We start from the raw sequence: 14,143 nt of genomic DNA on the forward strand, positions 1-14,143 counted from the left end.
TAATGTTCAGCCATCCTGTCACCAGTTGCTGCAATTTGCCATAGGACCATGTACTGTCATTGAGCTTAAGATATCAGGTGTCTCTGTCCGTTGTCTGTTGGACACAGGTAGTCAAGTGAGCACCGTGACTGAGCAGTTCCTTCGAGAACACTTGAATGGAGAGGATGAGGATATGTTGTCCACTGCCGGCTGGCTTAGGTTAACAGCCACTGACAGTCTTGATATTCCTTACCTTGGGCATCTAGAGCTGGAGGTTCAAGTGATGGGTATGAAAATACCCGATTGTGGCTTTCTAGAATTCAGGGATCCTGTTAAAACTGAACAACCCGTACCGTGCATGGTATATGAACATGACAAGCTAATGTAGACAATTTGCTTACTTGTCAACTTGTCTATGCAGGATTTGACATGACTCTTGAAGGAAAGTTGGATTCTGGCTGGAGAGATGATTTCCAGAAAGTGCAGATGTGAACTACTGAAAAGAAAGTCATCGTCCGAGTATCAGGAAAAGATACTGAGCACATACCTGCTGAATCTGTAGTTACCATTGTGGCTAGGAAGGCCACTGGAGATGCTGGTTGTGACAGCAAGTTGTTACCTGAGCCATTTAACACCACCACCCCTCCATGCTCGTTGACTCTCGTAGTCGTACAGTACCAGTTCAGGTTTTAAACCTCTCTCAAGAGGATGTATGACTCTCACAAAGACCCAACTGGGTATACTGTCAAAGTTAGAGTGCGTAGATAGTGATCAGCAATGTGCTGTAAGATTTCAGTGGATCTCAGCTGGCATTGAACAAGTGACTGTTGGTGTAAAGGAGGAGGGTAGTAACCACAAGTTAAAGTCAATTCTAGACAAGCTCGACATTGGGGTAGTGAAGAACAACAAGCTCAGCTCAGAGCTTTACTGGCTAAGTACCTGGATATCTTTGCAGATGAAGATGAAGACCTTGGGTACACTGACAAGGTCAAGCATGAAATTCACTTAATTGATGATGACCCTGTTTCACAGCCACACTGTCCTGTTCCGCCCAGTCAGTACAGTGAAGTGAAAGAGCACATCTCAAACTTGTTGAAGAAGGGTGTGATTCAGGAGAGCAATAGTGTGTATGCCTCACCTGTAGTGTTGCTACAGAAGGAGCAATAGTGTGTATGCCTCAGCTGTAGTGTTGGTACAGAAGGGGCAATAGTGTGTATGCCTCACCTGTAGTGTTGGTACAGAAGGAGCAATAGTGTGTATGCCTCACCTGTAGTGTTGGTACAGAAGGATGATGGCAGCATAAGACTGTGTGTAGGTTATTGGAGACTGAATCTCAAGACCAAATAGGACACATTCCCGGGTCCCCCGTATTGATGAGAGTCTTGATGCTCTGTGGAGAGTGCAATCTTTCTCGACAATAGACCTCACGAGTGGTTACCACCGAGTAGTGGTAGAGGAGTGTGATAGGCATCAGACTGCTTTTCGTCCCCGTTTGTTCTATATGAATATCTTCACATGTCATTTGGAGTCTGCAATGGGCCGGTGACTTTTCAAGGACTCGTGCAGGCAACCATGAATCACTACGATTTCCGAAGTATGCTTGTGTACCTGGATGACATTCTGATGCATTCACAGACTTTCCATGAACACTTGAAGAGGCTCGACACTGAGCTTCAGCACCTTAAGGAAACTGGTCTGAAGGTGAAATTGGAAAAATGTCATTTTCTGCAGTCAGAGGCTAAGATCTTAGGACACCAGATATCAACCAAGGGGATAGACACAGATCCCGAGAAGGTCTCAGCTGTTCCACAATGGCCAGTACCATCTACAATCAAAAACTTATCATTTATCAGCGTTTGCAGTTATTTTAGATGGCTCATTCAGGGATTTTCCAAGATTGCAGGTCCGCTGCATGATGTAGTGAATTTGTGTTTTAATGCAGGGAGTCCAAGTAAAACAAACCAGCTGTTAAAACAGTCTTGGACAGAAGAATGTCAAACTGCCTTTGACTTGCTCAAAGAAAAAACAGCCATTTCACCCATCCTCAGCTATGCCAATTTCACACACCCTTTCATAGTGGAGACTGACGGCAGCATAAGACTGTGTAGATTATCGGAGACCGAATCTTAAGACCGATAATGATGCGTTCCTGTTCCGTGTACTGATGAGAGTTCCCGCTCCCACGTATTGATCAGGGAGTGTAAGGAGTTACAGTATCGTGTATTTGAGGATGAGAAGCACGGGGAGTGTTATCAGCTTCTGCTACCTACCAGCTTGAGGAGTAAAGTGTTTGGGTATGTACATGACTCTATGGGGCATCAAGGCATAGAGCCTACTCCACACTTGTTGAGAAGCAGATGTTTTTGGGTGGACATGCACGAGGATGTGGCACGGTGGATCAAAAATTGTCCGCATTGTGTGTTAACTGAGATGCCTCACCTTAAAATCCGTCCCCTCCATGAAATTATTTCTTGCTTCTGGGCCGCTCAAAGTTGTTGCTGTAGATTTCACTGTGCTTGAACTCACAGCTGATGGGCATGAGAATGTCTGAGTAGTCACAGACATTTTTACAAAATTCACCCAAGCATTCCCAGTTCAAGATCAAAAGGCGGATACCACAGCAAAGGTGCTCTTGAGCGAATGGTTTCTGAAGTACGGTGTTCCTGCATTCTGACCACTGTGGAACCTTTGGAGGGAGGGTCGATCAGGAGGGTGAACAGGGTGGACATCAGGCCCTGTGAGAACCTTCCCACCCCAGTTCCTCAAAGGAGACTATAAACTCATGTCCCTGGGACATGAATCAGATTCTGAGGATTTAGAGAATGATGTGATATTGGTAGAAGATGTGTCAGAACAGGGTGTACAGAATCTTGACTCCAGCCTTGACAGCATATCTTCTGGAACTGTAAGAATGTCTGGAACTGAGACCCTAGGACCTGTGACTGATGATACAGGGTCAGATGTTGGTGGTCCTCCTGTTGTAGTACCCCACAGGAGTAAAAGAGTAAATGCTGGACAGCACTCTAACCCACATCACGAACCAAGGTCAGTCCGAGATGTGGCCTCCATAAGTCCTGCAGCAGTGTCACAGATACTGGCCGGTCAAGGTTCAGTTCTATTCAGAGAAGCAGTTAAAGAGGTTAAAAATACCTGTTTGCAGGGGAGAATGTAACCAAGTGACTGTTGAATATAATTTTTTATTGTTAAAAGTGTATTTGTTCATTCACCCTGGTAACACTAAAATAGCTGCCTGTGCCTTTAAGAGAAAACAGTGACGTCATTATGCACAGGGAAGAGTTACAAAGTTCTGCAAAGACAAACATCGAGTGCTGGGAGCTGCTTTTCCCAGATTTTCACAAGTAAGGTATCGGCACAGGATGGAGTGGTTCTGCGAAGTACCGTGAGTGAGGAGAATTCGTTTCAGGGTCCAGCCTGTACGTGTTTGGAAGTTAAGCAGGTGTGTGTCAAAGTGAGTGTACGTCTCAGTGAAGGTGAGATGTAATTATTCATATTTTTGATGTTGTCTACAGCGTACAGGGTTGGTGTTTGTATTGTTGTTTGTATTGTTTTTTCAGAATTGCCACTACAGCATTGGTTTTGTATATTTTGTTTAATTTATTTTCATACTGCATATGTAACTAGTTGACACACAAGTGCGTGGACCAAAGTTAAGCTGAGATTGTAACAGCAGGACCTGTGCATTTCTTTAAATCCATTTTTTTTATTATTTTGATTCCTCTTTCTGCATTAAAATATCTGAAACAGATGAAGGAATTAAAGACCCGAAAAGGTATTTGTTGTCCTGAGTGAGTATTTTCCCCAGGCTACAAAATAATTCATTCAGGTTCCTGTTGACCTATTTTCCACCTCGTTTGTTTCTGTCCGCCCTGATACAAACCAGCATCCCCTTAGGCCCCCTTACGATGGCCCATTCTGCGTTTGGAATGGAGGGAAAAGACTTTTATCATTGATATGAGGGAGAAACCTGAACATATTTCAGAAGATCGCCTTAAACCAGCCCACCGAGATTTGGAGTATTCCACTGCCATGCCCCTGCCATCACCTCTGGACGAGCACAGGACCCGAGCCGGGCTGCTGATCCGAGCTTCAGACAGGCTCACAATGCTGGTTTTAGTTAATCCCAGAGGGGCCTGTGTAGGGTAACGTGATTGGCAGAAATGTACATAATTCAGAACCATCGACATTGAGTTGGGGTTTCACTTTAAGAGGCTGGTCTGATGAGATGACATTATTATGTAAAGAGTTTTAGCACGTTTTTGTGTGTTGGTTTGGGAGTTGAATAAAATGTGTTATGGGTTTCATTAAACATAAAATGTCTCACTTCATTTTATTTGTGAAAACCTACATTCATCCCTCATCTGAGTGTCTGCTGTGGTGGAGCCTCCATCTGCTCTCCCTCAAATGAGAGATGCAAGTGTGGGTGTGTCCTCAGTGAAAAATGGCTTTAAACGCCCATCGTCAGATCTGGCTGCACCCTATTCAGCATCATCAGGTCCTGCTCTCCTTCACCAATTGTTTATTCAAAGACTATGCAGAAACGCAAAGTGAACCCCTAATTCACCACTGTTTCCACAATTCACCATGCTGAAATATTCTAACAATGTGCACTGAGCCCATGAATGTCTGGGATTCAGACTGTGCATCTGCCCCTGCAGTTTCCCTACTTCCCTTTGCCCACTGAACCAACCCTCCCAAATGTCCCTCGATGTCCTGGTGTTGAAATTGTATTGACCATAAGACCATGAGACAAGGGAGCAGAAGTCAGCCATTCGGCCCATCAAGTCTCCTCTGCCATTTTATCATGAGCTGATCCATTCTCCCATTTAGACCCACTCCCCCGCCTTCTCAACATAACCTTTGATGCCCTGGCTACTCAGATACCTATGAATCTCTGCCTTAAATATACCCAATGACTTGGCCTCCACTGCCACCTGTGATAACAAATTCCACAGATTCACCACCCACTGGCTAATAAAATTTCTTCACATCTCCATTCTGAATGTGCTCCCTTCAATCCTCAAGAGATGTCCTCTCGTACTAGACTCCCCCACCATGGGAAACAACTTTGCCACATCCACTCTGTCCATGCCTTTCAACATTCAAAATGTTTCTATGAGGTCCCCCTCATTCTTCTAAACTCCAAGGAGTACAGTCCAAGAGCGGTCAAACGTTCCTCATAGGTTAACCCTCTCATTCCCGGAATCATTCTAGTGAATATTCTCTGAACCCTCTCCAACTTCAGCACATCATTTCTTAAATAAGGAGCCCGAAACTGCACACAGTATTCCAAGTGAGGACTTACCAGTGCCTGGAGCCTCAACATCACATCCCTGCTCTTAAGTTCTATTCCTCTAGAAATGAATGCCAACAGTGCATTCGCCTTCTTCACCACCGACTCAACCTGGAGGTTAACCTTAAGAATGAGGACTCGCAAGCCCCGTTGCATCGCAGAACTTTGAATTCTCTCCCCATTTAAATAATAGTCTGTCCATTTATTTCTCCTACCAAAGTGCATGACCATACACTTTCCAACATCGTATTTCATTTGCCACTTCTTTGCCCATTCTCCCAATCTATCCAAGTCTCTCTGCAGACTCTCTTTTTCCTCAGCACGACTGGCCCCTCCACCTATCTTTGTATCCACTGAGTCTGGATTCTATCCCTTTCTTTTTCATGCTAAACCCTCCTTCTGTTAGATCCTGATCATCACCAACCTCCTCTCCTGGTTCCAATGTTAATGCCATTGCTAATAGTTCCCTCTCCTCAGGTATTGTTCCTCACCCTTTCACATCTCCCATCACCAGCTCTGCACAAAACAAAAGGCAAGACCAACTTTCCTTACCACATGGAAGGAGGCCATTCAGCCCATCTATACCAGTTCACTCAGCTCTCCATTCCTGATTACTTCTCCTTGAAATCATTTCTCTCCACATCCACATCATGTCTACCACACTTATGCAACTGCAATTGACAGAAACCAGGTAACCTAGCAACCCATCTTCCTGGGATCTGTGCACATGAACATTGAGAGTTGTCAGTTCCTCTTCATGCCTTAGTCTTCTGTTTACTGTTTGTTCCTTTGCCTAGTTTGCCCTCTCCAAAAGCACTGCTGAAAACATTTCCTCTTTTGTGTATCCAAGGAGACTGTTGATATCTTCCTGTGACCCAGACCTTTCTTCTTCACTGTCAACCAAACTGCTGATATTGTGATCAACAGGAAACTTCCTGATCGTGTTCCTCAGTTCAAGTTCAAATCATTGACATGAACCTTAAACAACAAGGGACCCATTACTGAGCCCTGCTTAACTCACCACACATGGCCCTCCAGACACTGAAACTCCCATTGATCCTCACTGTTTGCTTCCTCCCTCTCAACCAATTTTTATTCCATCACCATCTTTTCTTGGATCCCGTGGACATTTAGTTTCTTGAGTACGCCATGAGGAACTTTAACAAAACTTTGCTAAAATCCATGTCATGAGGAGGGGCTTTACCACTCTCTCACCTCCCCTTCATCAGGATTAATGAGCAACTTTCAAGTTATTGTCATTCAACTGTATACATGTATACCATCAAATGAGACCACTTTCCTCTGGATTAATGTTCACAACACAGTACATGTAACTCACGTGCATAACACAAAATAATATCACCATAAATAAATTAACCAATAACAAGGTGCATATATTGAGTTGAGACATTTTACCTTCAAGTACCATCTCTGACGCGAGGTCAGAGGTGACTCCGGAATCGTTCCAGCAGTGGTGTCACTGTGAAACACCACTCCACAACTGGGCAAAAATACAGGGGAATTTCAACCCTCATGTCTCAGGGACCCAGAGTGGGGGGGGGGGAGATTTTTATTTTAAAATTAACTTCAGTTTCCTTGGAGAGATGCCTGAAGTTTAAACCCAAGTGCAGACAATAACACTTACCTTTCCACCATAAAATCACAAATGAAATAACAGCCACTACAAGCAACACCACCATTGTGATTGACGTAGCAAATGTGACAGTGTCCTCGCTGTAAAAACCTGCAATTACAAATACATTCAAATCAGCAAACGTGCAACAACACACCAGAAAAATGAGCAGGAGAGCTGCTAATTGTCGCCACAATCAGTTTGTTCCGCTTATCTCCTGCAGGGAAGAGATGTGCTCATCACTGCCCAGTCTTGTCAACCTTGACTTCTGGTCTGCACCGACTGACTCGACCTGCTGTGCTGGGTGAACAAGCCACTGATTTGTTACACCGGCCAAGAATAGACTGACTCACTCTCTCTTCCTCCGCCAGTATTTCCCTGTTACCTGCTGTCAATATTCTGCACTGGGTGCTCCTTCTGGTGTTGAGATGGCCAAATTTTGATGAGTTCACTATCAGAAGCTCCTGCCTCTCATTGGAACTTGCAACCTCCAGTTTTGAAGAATTTCAGTATCCGTTTATTACATTACATTAATCAATAATTAGAAACTCAGCTCTCCCGTGGGTACTGGATCACTGGTGCTTTTAGATATTGTTATGTACCCCTAGGGTTCATTTTTTTTCCTGTGGTCTGTCACTTTAAAATGCCAAAAGAATTGAGACTAACTTTTGTTTTTTTTTGTATTTCTACTGACTGCAGAAATGCTGGGTTGCTATGGTGAGCAGTGATTGTTCATACAAGTGGCAGCTTGTTTTGAATAAGCAGGGTCAGGTGATTCCTCTTATAGACACAGACACATACAGTGAGAGTCAAGATGGATTCGGTCAATGAAAGACACCAGTGAGTCAGTCGCTGGTTTAAACTTTCAGTGGCCCAAAAGGGGTGTGTTAAGATCGATCCTGAGTATTTGATATATGACTCTCACAAGTTTTCTGCAACTAGAACAAGTTTGCAGGAAGAGAAGAGAGGAGAAGGAGGTTTGGAACAGAAGAAGCCCAGTGACAAAGACATCACTGTTTGGACTCTCTCTCTAAGTAGCCCCGAAGGGTGAGTTTGTTTCCATTCAGCTACGGAAGTGTGATTGTCACTTAGTTAATCTACAGGAGTGGGTTCTCTGGTGAGGGGAAAACCTTTGTGAGTACCACGTGTGTGTTTACCCTTTGTCTGCGTGTGGTATTTCACTGAAGAAAGGCACCCCTGTGGCAAATCACTGTTGGAGTTATTTCGTATGTCGTGGAACTGGATAGGTGGCGATCACGTTGTGTGTTTGGGGTGACCCTGTGGAATCTACCGGTGTGTCGACCCTTGCCTGGGTGGTGGTTCCCTTGAAGATGGTCCCGTTTGCGATAAGCTACTGTTGGTGATAATCCACACGTGGATTCTGTTTGAGTGTCCTGTGGCCACCACTTTGAGATGTTCCGTAGCTGAATTCAGGTGTGGTACATTTCTTTTGAAAGGATATTCGTTGAAGATAACTGCCGGTGATACTTCGTGTGTGGAGTGGAACAACTTTGCAGATAAAACCTACTGCTATTGTTATTTTGTATTGCTGTCGTGGAATCTCGACGTAATTGCCTTCTCACAACATTCACCTTTGGATTACAAATCTCTTTCTCTTCCCAACAACAGTAATCTCATGCATTGAACTGAACTTTCTTTACACACCATCATAAGACTGTAAAACTTACCACCTAAGCTTAAAGAAGTTTGGGGTTTTATATTTCCACACTTATATATGCATAAACTTTGCTAACCTGTTTGACTTATCTGGTTTTGTAATACTATACTAGGCAGATAGTGTTGGCGTGTGGCCAAGTGGTTACGGAGTTCGTCTAGTTGTCTGAAGGCCGCTAGTTCGAGCCTTGGCTGAGGCTGCGTGTGTGTCCTTGAGCAAGGCACTTAACCACACATTGCTCTGCGATGACACCGGTGCCAAGCTGCATGGGACCTAATGCGCTTCCCTTGGACAACATCGGTGGCGTGGAGAGGGGAGACTTGCAGTTTGGTCAACTGCCCGTCTTCCATGAAGAAACCTTGCCCAGGCTTGCGCCCTGGAAACTTTCCAAGCTGTAAATCCACGGTCTATCGAGACTAACGGAGGCCTACACACTACGTAGATACTAATAAATAGTGTTTTGTTTCTAGTAAAACCAGACTCCAGGTGTGTTCCATTTCTGCTGGTTCTTTTGATTCATTACGGGTACGTAACAATATTTACTACTTAGAATCTATCAGCTCCGTGTTTAATAAAAAAATGAAAATGTTGGAAACACACAGCAGTTTGTGTAGCATCTGTGGAAGGTGAAACAGAAGTCGTGGTCCATGTAGGTAGGAAGAGTGAAAAGGTTCTGCAAAGAGAGTTCAGGAGTTCGGTGCTAAGTTGAGGACAGAACTTCCAGGTTGTGATCTCAGGATTGCTACTCAGGCCACGTGTGAGTGAGGCCAGAAATAGGAAGATTATACAGTTTAACACATGGCTAGGGAGTTGGTGTAGGAGGGAGGGCGTCAGATTCTTGGACCATTGGGCTCTCTTCCAGGGAAAATGAGATCCATACAGAAGTCACAGTTTGCACCTGAACTGGAGGGCGACTAATATCCGAGTGGGAAAGTTTTCGAGTGCTGCACGGGGTTGAGGAGGAGTTGTTAAACTGGAGTTGCATCTGGATGGGAACCAGAGTGTCAGAACAGATAGTGGAGACGTTGTGCGGACAGACGGGAATCGAAAGTTTGAACATGAAGCGACTGATGTCCTGAACTGTGTATACTTCAATGTAAGAAGTATCACAGGAAAGGCAGATGAGCTCACAGCATGGATCAACACCTGGGAATATGCTATTGCAGCCATTAGGGAGACTTGGTTGCAGGAGGGGCAGGACTGGCAGCTCAATATTCTGGGGTTCCATTGTTTTAGACACAACAGAGTGGGAGGGATTAAAGGAGGTGGGGATATTTTACTATTGAAGGATAATATCCTGGCACTGTTCAGCCAGGCCTAACTGGAGAACTCATCTAGTGAGGCATTATGGTGGAACTGAGGAATAAGTAAAGTGTGCACACGTTAATGGGGCACATTACAGATTATACGAAAGTCTGTGGGGTTTAGAGGAACAAATTTATGGAGAGATCGCAGACTGTTGCAAGAAATATAAGGTTGTTATAGTTGCTGATTTTAGCTTTCAATATATTGACTTGGACTCCCATAATACCAAAGGACCATACTGGATAGAGTTTGTCAGATGTGTTCAGGAAATTTTCTTAATCAGTATTAGAAGTTCCAACGAAAGAATGTGTGATACATGATCTGCTGTTAGGGAATGAGATAGAAAAGGTGACAGAAGTGTGTGTAGGAGAACACTTTGCATCTCGTAATCACAATGTCATTAGCTTTGAAGAAAATATGCAGAAAGATAGGTCTGGTCTGCAGGTTAAGTTTCTAAATTGGAAAAAGGCCAGTTTTGATGGTATAAGAGAAGATCTAGTAAGTGTGGATTCAGACAGGAATTTTTCTGGCAAATGTGCACATGGTAAGTGGGAGGTCTTCAAAAATAAAGTTTTGAGAATACAGAGCCTGTCCAAATAAAAGATAAAGATAACAGGTGTGGGAACTTTGGTTCTCAGGAGATATTGAGGCCTTGTTTAAGAAAAAGAAAGAGGAACATTGCAGGTATAGGCAGGTAAGAACAAATGAGGGGCTGATGGAGTATAAGAAATGAGAGAAGAGTTAAGAAAGAAATCAGGAGGGTGAAAAGAAGGCTTGAGGTTGCTTTAGCAGACGAGGAAAAGGAGAATCCTGAGGGACTCTACAGATATGTTCAGAGCAAAAGGATTTCAAGTGACAAAATTGGTCCTCTGGAAGATCAGAATGGTAATACATGTGTGGAGCCAAAAGTGATCGAGGAGATCTTAAATGCATATTTTACATCTGTATTTACTCAGCAGACAGACACAGAGGCTATAGAAGCAAGGCAAAATGGCTTCAACTTCATGGACTCTATACAGACTACAGGTAGTAGATCGTTGCCTGTCTGAACTATTGTGCGGCCAGTGTTTCTGAACAGAGATTTAAACTAAAATGGACATTCAGATATTTTAAACCTCCAGCAGGTTTCCCCATCCTCAGCTGTGGGGCCAAGGACTGTATGTGTTTGCGGTCCTGATGAAGCAGCTCACAATGTTCTGACAGAGTCACTTCATTCTATCCCTCTGCTCAGTACCAAGTACATCATTTCATGTAAATACAGAATAATGTTCGAGCACTTACCTGGAATCGAATTGCTGACAGAAATGCCAAGTAAGAATACCATGTTAAAGAAACCAGTCTGGAAGAAAACCCAATCTAAAAAATGAAATTAAAAACATTTGAAATTCTCAGAATCTGAATTCAGACTCAGGATAATCATCACTGACATGTGTCATGAAATTTGTTGTTTTGTGGCAACAGTACAGAGCAATAAATGAAATAGACTATAAATTACACTGAGATATGTAGTTGTGAAAGAGAGAGCAAAAATAGTGAGATTATCTTCACGGGTTCACGGACCGTTCAGAAATCTGATGACAGAGGGGATGAAGCTGTTCCTAAATCATTGGATGTGTGTCTTCAGGCTCCTGTGCCTCCTCCCTGATGGTAGTAATCCCCCTGAGTTACAATCTACACAATTTATTCAAAACTTGCATCAATGAAGTGCTGCAGTGAACAGAGATGAACCCGGGCTTGGTCAGGTTCATTGTGATATTCAGTGTCCTAACATGAGGCAATCAACCAGCTCAGAACTGGACCAGACATTCAAGCATTGGACTGAAGGAGGTTCAGAGAGCTCTCACACACTGGCAACAAGTGGAGAGACCAGGGAGGGACCAAAAGCATCTTCTGGTTCCCTCTGGAAACACTACATTTGGTCACTTACTGACCCACAGGCATCACATGTGGAAATGACAGGTACTCTGTAGTTTGTCCGTGGGTGCATCCAGTGGATGGGATATCAGGCCACTGTAAATCAGTTCTGCTGAATTATCCCAGTGACCTGGAGGATGGCAATTAAACATTTTGCCAGTGACTGAGTTCCATGTCTGACAGTACAGCCTGTTCTGATGCAGAGAATCACAACATCACTGTTTCCAGCTGTTCAATGGCATCGGACAGTGTTCTGGTTCAAATTGAAAACTGAACTCCACGAGGGTGCAGGCTGAACAGTCCACATGCTGGAACACTTTATGTAAACGTGTTGAAAGATTATCCTGAATGTAAAAATAATGCCTTAGTTCCATCCTTTAACTTCTGCAGCAACTTATCAGGATGCCGTGATGGTTGTGATCGAGATCATACATCTGTCTCTCCTCCTTCAATCTGCCCACAGGATCAACCCTTCGAAATGTTACACATCACTCCAGTACTGAAAATTGTATCTGTCTCCAGATTCCTCTGTCTCTATATTCTACCCCATCTCCTTGCCAAGTTTCACGTCCACACATCACCCTCACCCATACTCTCCAGCTTAGAAACAAAGGTAAGTTACACAAAGTCACAGACCTTCATCGAAAATCTTCTTGTAGATCAAGTAAAGCAGAAGCAGAACATTCACCAATGGCAACATCAGGCCAACGAGCAGCAAGGCTGCAATTAAAGTGTCCTTGATGGAATCACCTGCAAGTGAAAATAAATTCAAATAAGAAAACATGTAACAATTCACCAGAGAAATGACCGTAACAGCTGCACAATGTTGCAAACAACCAAACTGTTCCACTTTCACCCTGCGGAGACGGGTATGTGCCAACCTCTGCCCAGTCTTATCGACTGCATGTCCTGTACGGTGGGAAACCTGGAACAGAAAATTCACGACCCTGATCAGTTGTCCTCAGAGGTCTCCAGTCCAATCTTTCCAGGTCACCTCCTGCCAATATTCTGCACCAGCTGCTCCTTCTGGTGTTGCAATGGCCACTCCTCTGGGAGTGCACTACACTGACCCACATGATCCAGTGTTTCATTTTCCCAACTTCCACAAAAATTGGTTATGGAGTTACCCCACAATTTCACTGGAAAGTCACTGAAACTCTCAACCTCTGGCTCGATTCCACATTTTGTCACTAAAGTTCTCCCACTCATTGAGCCAGAGGAGCTCAGGCTGATATCCACAATCTGGTCAGGGGCACATTCGAGGAGAGAAAGTCTCCTTGTGAAGGGCAGGTTGATGCCCAGACAGCTGACTGACACCTGCACATCAGACTGATTGTCACCAGCGACTTTATTTCAGATATCAGGGTCTGATGTTGCATCGTGCCAGGAACAGGAGTGTGTCTGACAGCTCTTTACATTCTTCATATCGTTTCAATGACATCACACAGGAACTGAAAAATTCAGCCAACTCCTGTGAGCGGGGGCAGAGTGAACTTCTCCACGTGAGAAACAGAACCTGTAATCTCACAGCATCTTTTACCAGTCTCTGGTCCAGACAGTGAAGTACTTTAAGTGCCGTCACTGTTGGAGGGAATGAGACTCAGTTTGTACTGAGTAAGGCTGAACAAACAGTCATGTCAAAGCTGGCTTTGTCAAGTCAAGTCAACTTTTATTGTCATTTCGACCATAACTGCTGGTACAGTGCATTGTAAAAATGAGACAATGTTTTTCAGGACCATGGTTTACATGACACAGTACAACAAACTAGACTGAACTACATAATAAAAAAACACAGGGAAAGCTACACTAGACTACAGACCTACACTGGACTGCATAAAGTGCACAAAAACAGTACCAGCATTACAATAAATAATAAACAGGACAAAGGGCAAGGCGTCAGTCCAGGCTTCGGGTATTGAGGAGTCTGATAGCTTGGGGGAAGGAACAAACAGTTACATAAAAGATGGCTTTGTGATGTTGGTTAACAGAATTATTTTTCCGATACTGGCGAGAAATCCTTTGCTCATTTGGAAATGTTACGAACCCCGTAACTGGGTGTCTTACCAGCAAAGATAGAAGTGTCCGTTGGAGTCTGGTGCTACTATTTTCAACAGTGTTTATTAGTAAAAATATACAAATCAATATCAATGCAAATATACAGATAATACACGTTAGCAATACTAAACCTAAAAGTGCGGGTATAATAATAATCAATAATAAAACAAGCTCTATCGTTGCCTAGGGGATAATGAATTGTCAGATGGAAATATAAAGTTCAGTTCAGTTCATGCAGGCTGCGGTAGTTGTTGGTCGATGTGTTGCAATT

The 14,143-nt window shown here is 43.7% G+C and overlaps 1 protein-coding gene across 1 annotated transcript in view; it reads right to left on the bottom strand.

Moving 5' to 3' along the window:
• LOC132394808 (uncharacterized) overlaps positions 1–14,143 on the bottom strand; it is a 42,596-nt gene that overhangs the window by 19,625 nt on the left and 8,828 nt on the right. Inside the window, exons 3-5 of the mRNA XM_059971214.1 lie at positions 12,454–12,567; positions 11,185–11,259; positions 6,936–7,034 (exon numbers count right to left, since the gene is read on the bottom strand). Of these exons, the coding sequence (XP_059827197.1) occupies positions 6,936–7,034; positions 11,185–11,259; positions 12,454–12,567 (288 nt within the window). The remainder of the gene's footprint in view (positions 1–6,935; positions 7,035–11,184; positions 11,260–12,453; positions 12,568–14,143) is intronic.

The sequence above is a fragment of the Hypanus sabinus genome, chromosome 5, assembly GCF_030144855.1.
Source record: "Hypanus sabinus isolate sHypSab1 chromosome 5, sHypSab1.hap1, whole genome shotgun sequence".
Classification (NCBI taxonomy): domain Eukaryota; kingdom Metazoa; phylum Chordata; class Chondrichthyes; order Myliobatiformes; family Dasyatidae; genus Hypanus; species Hypanus sabinus.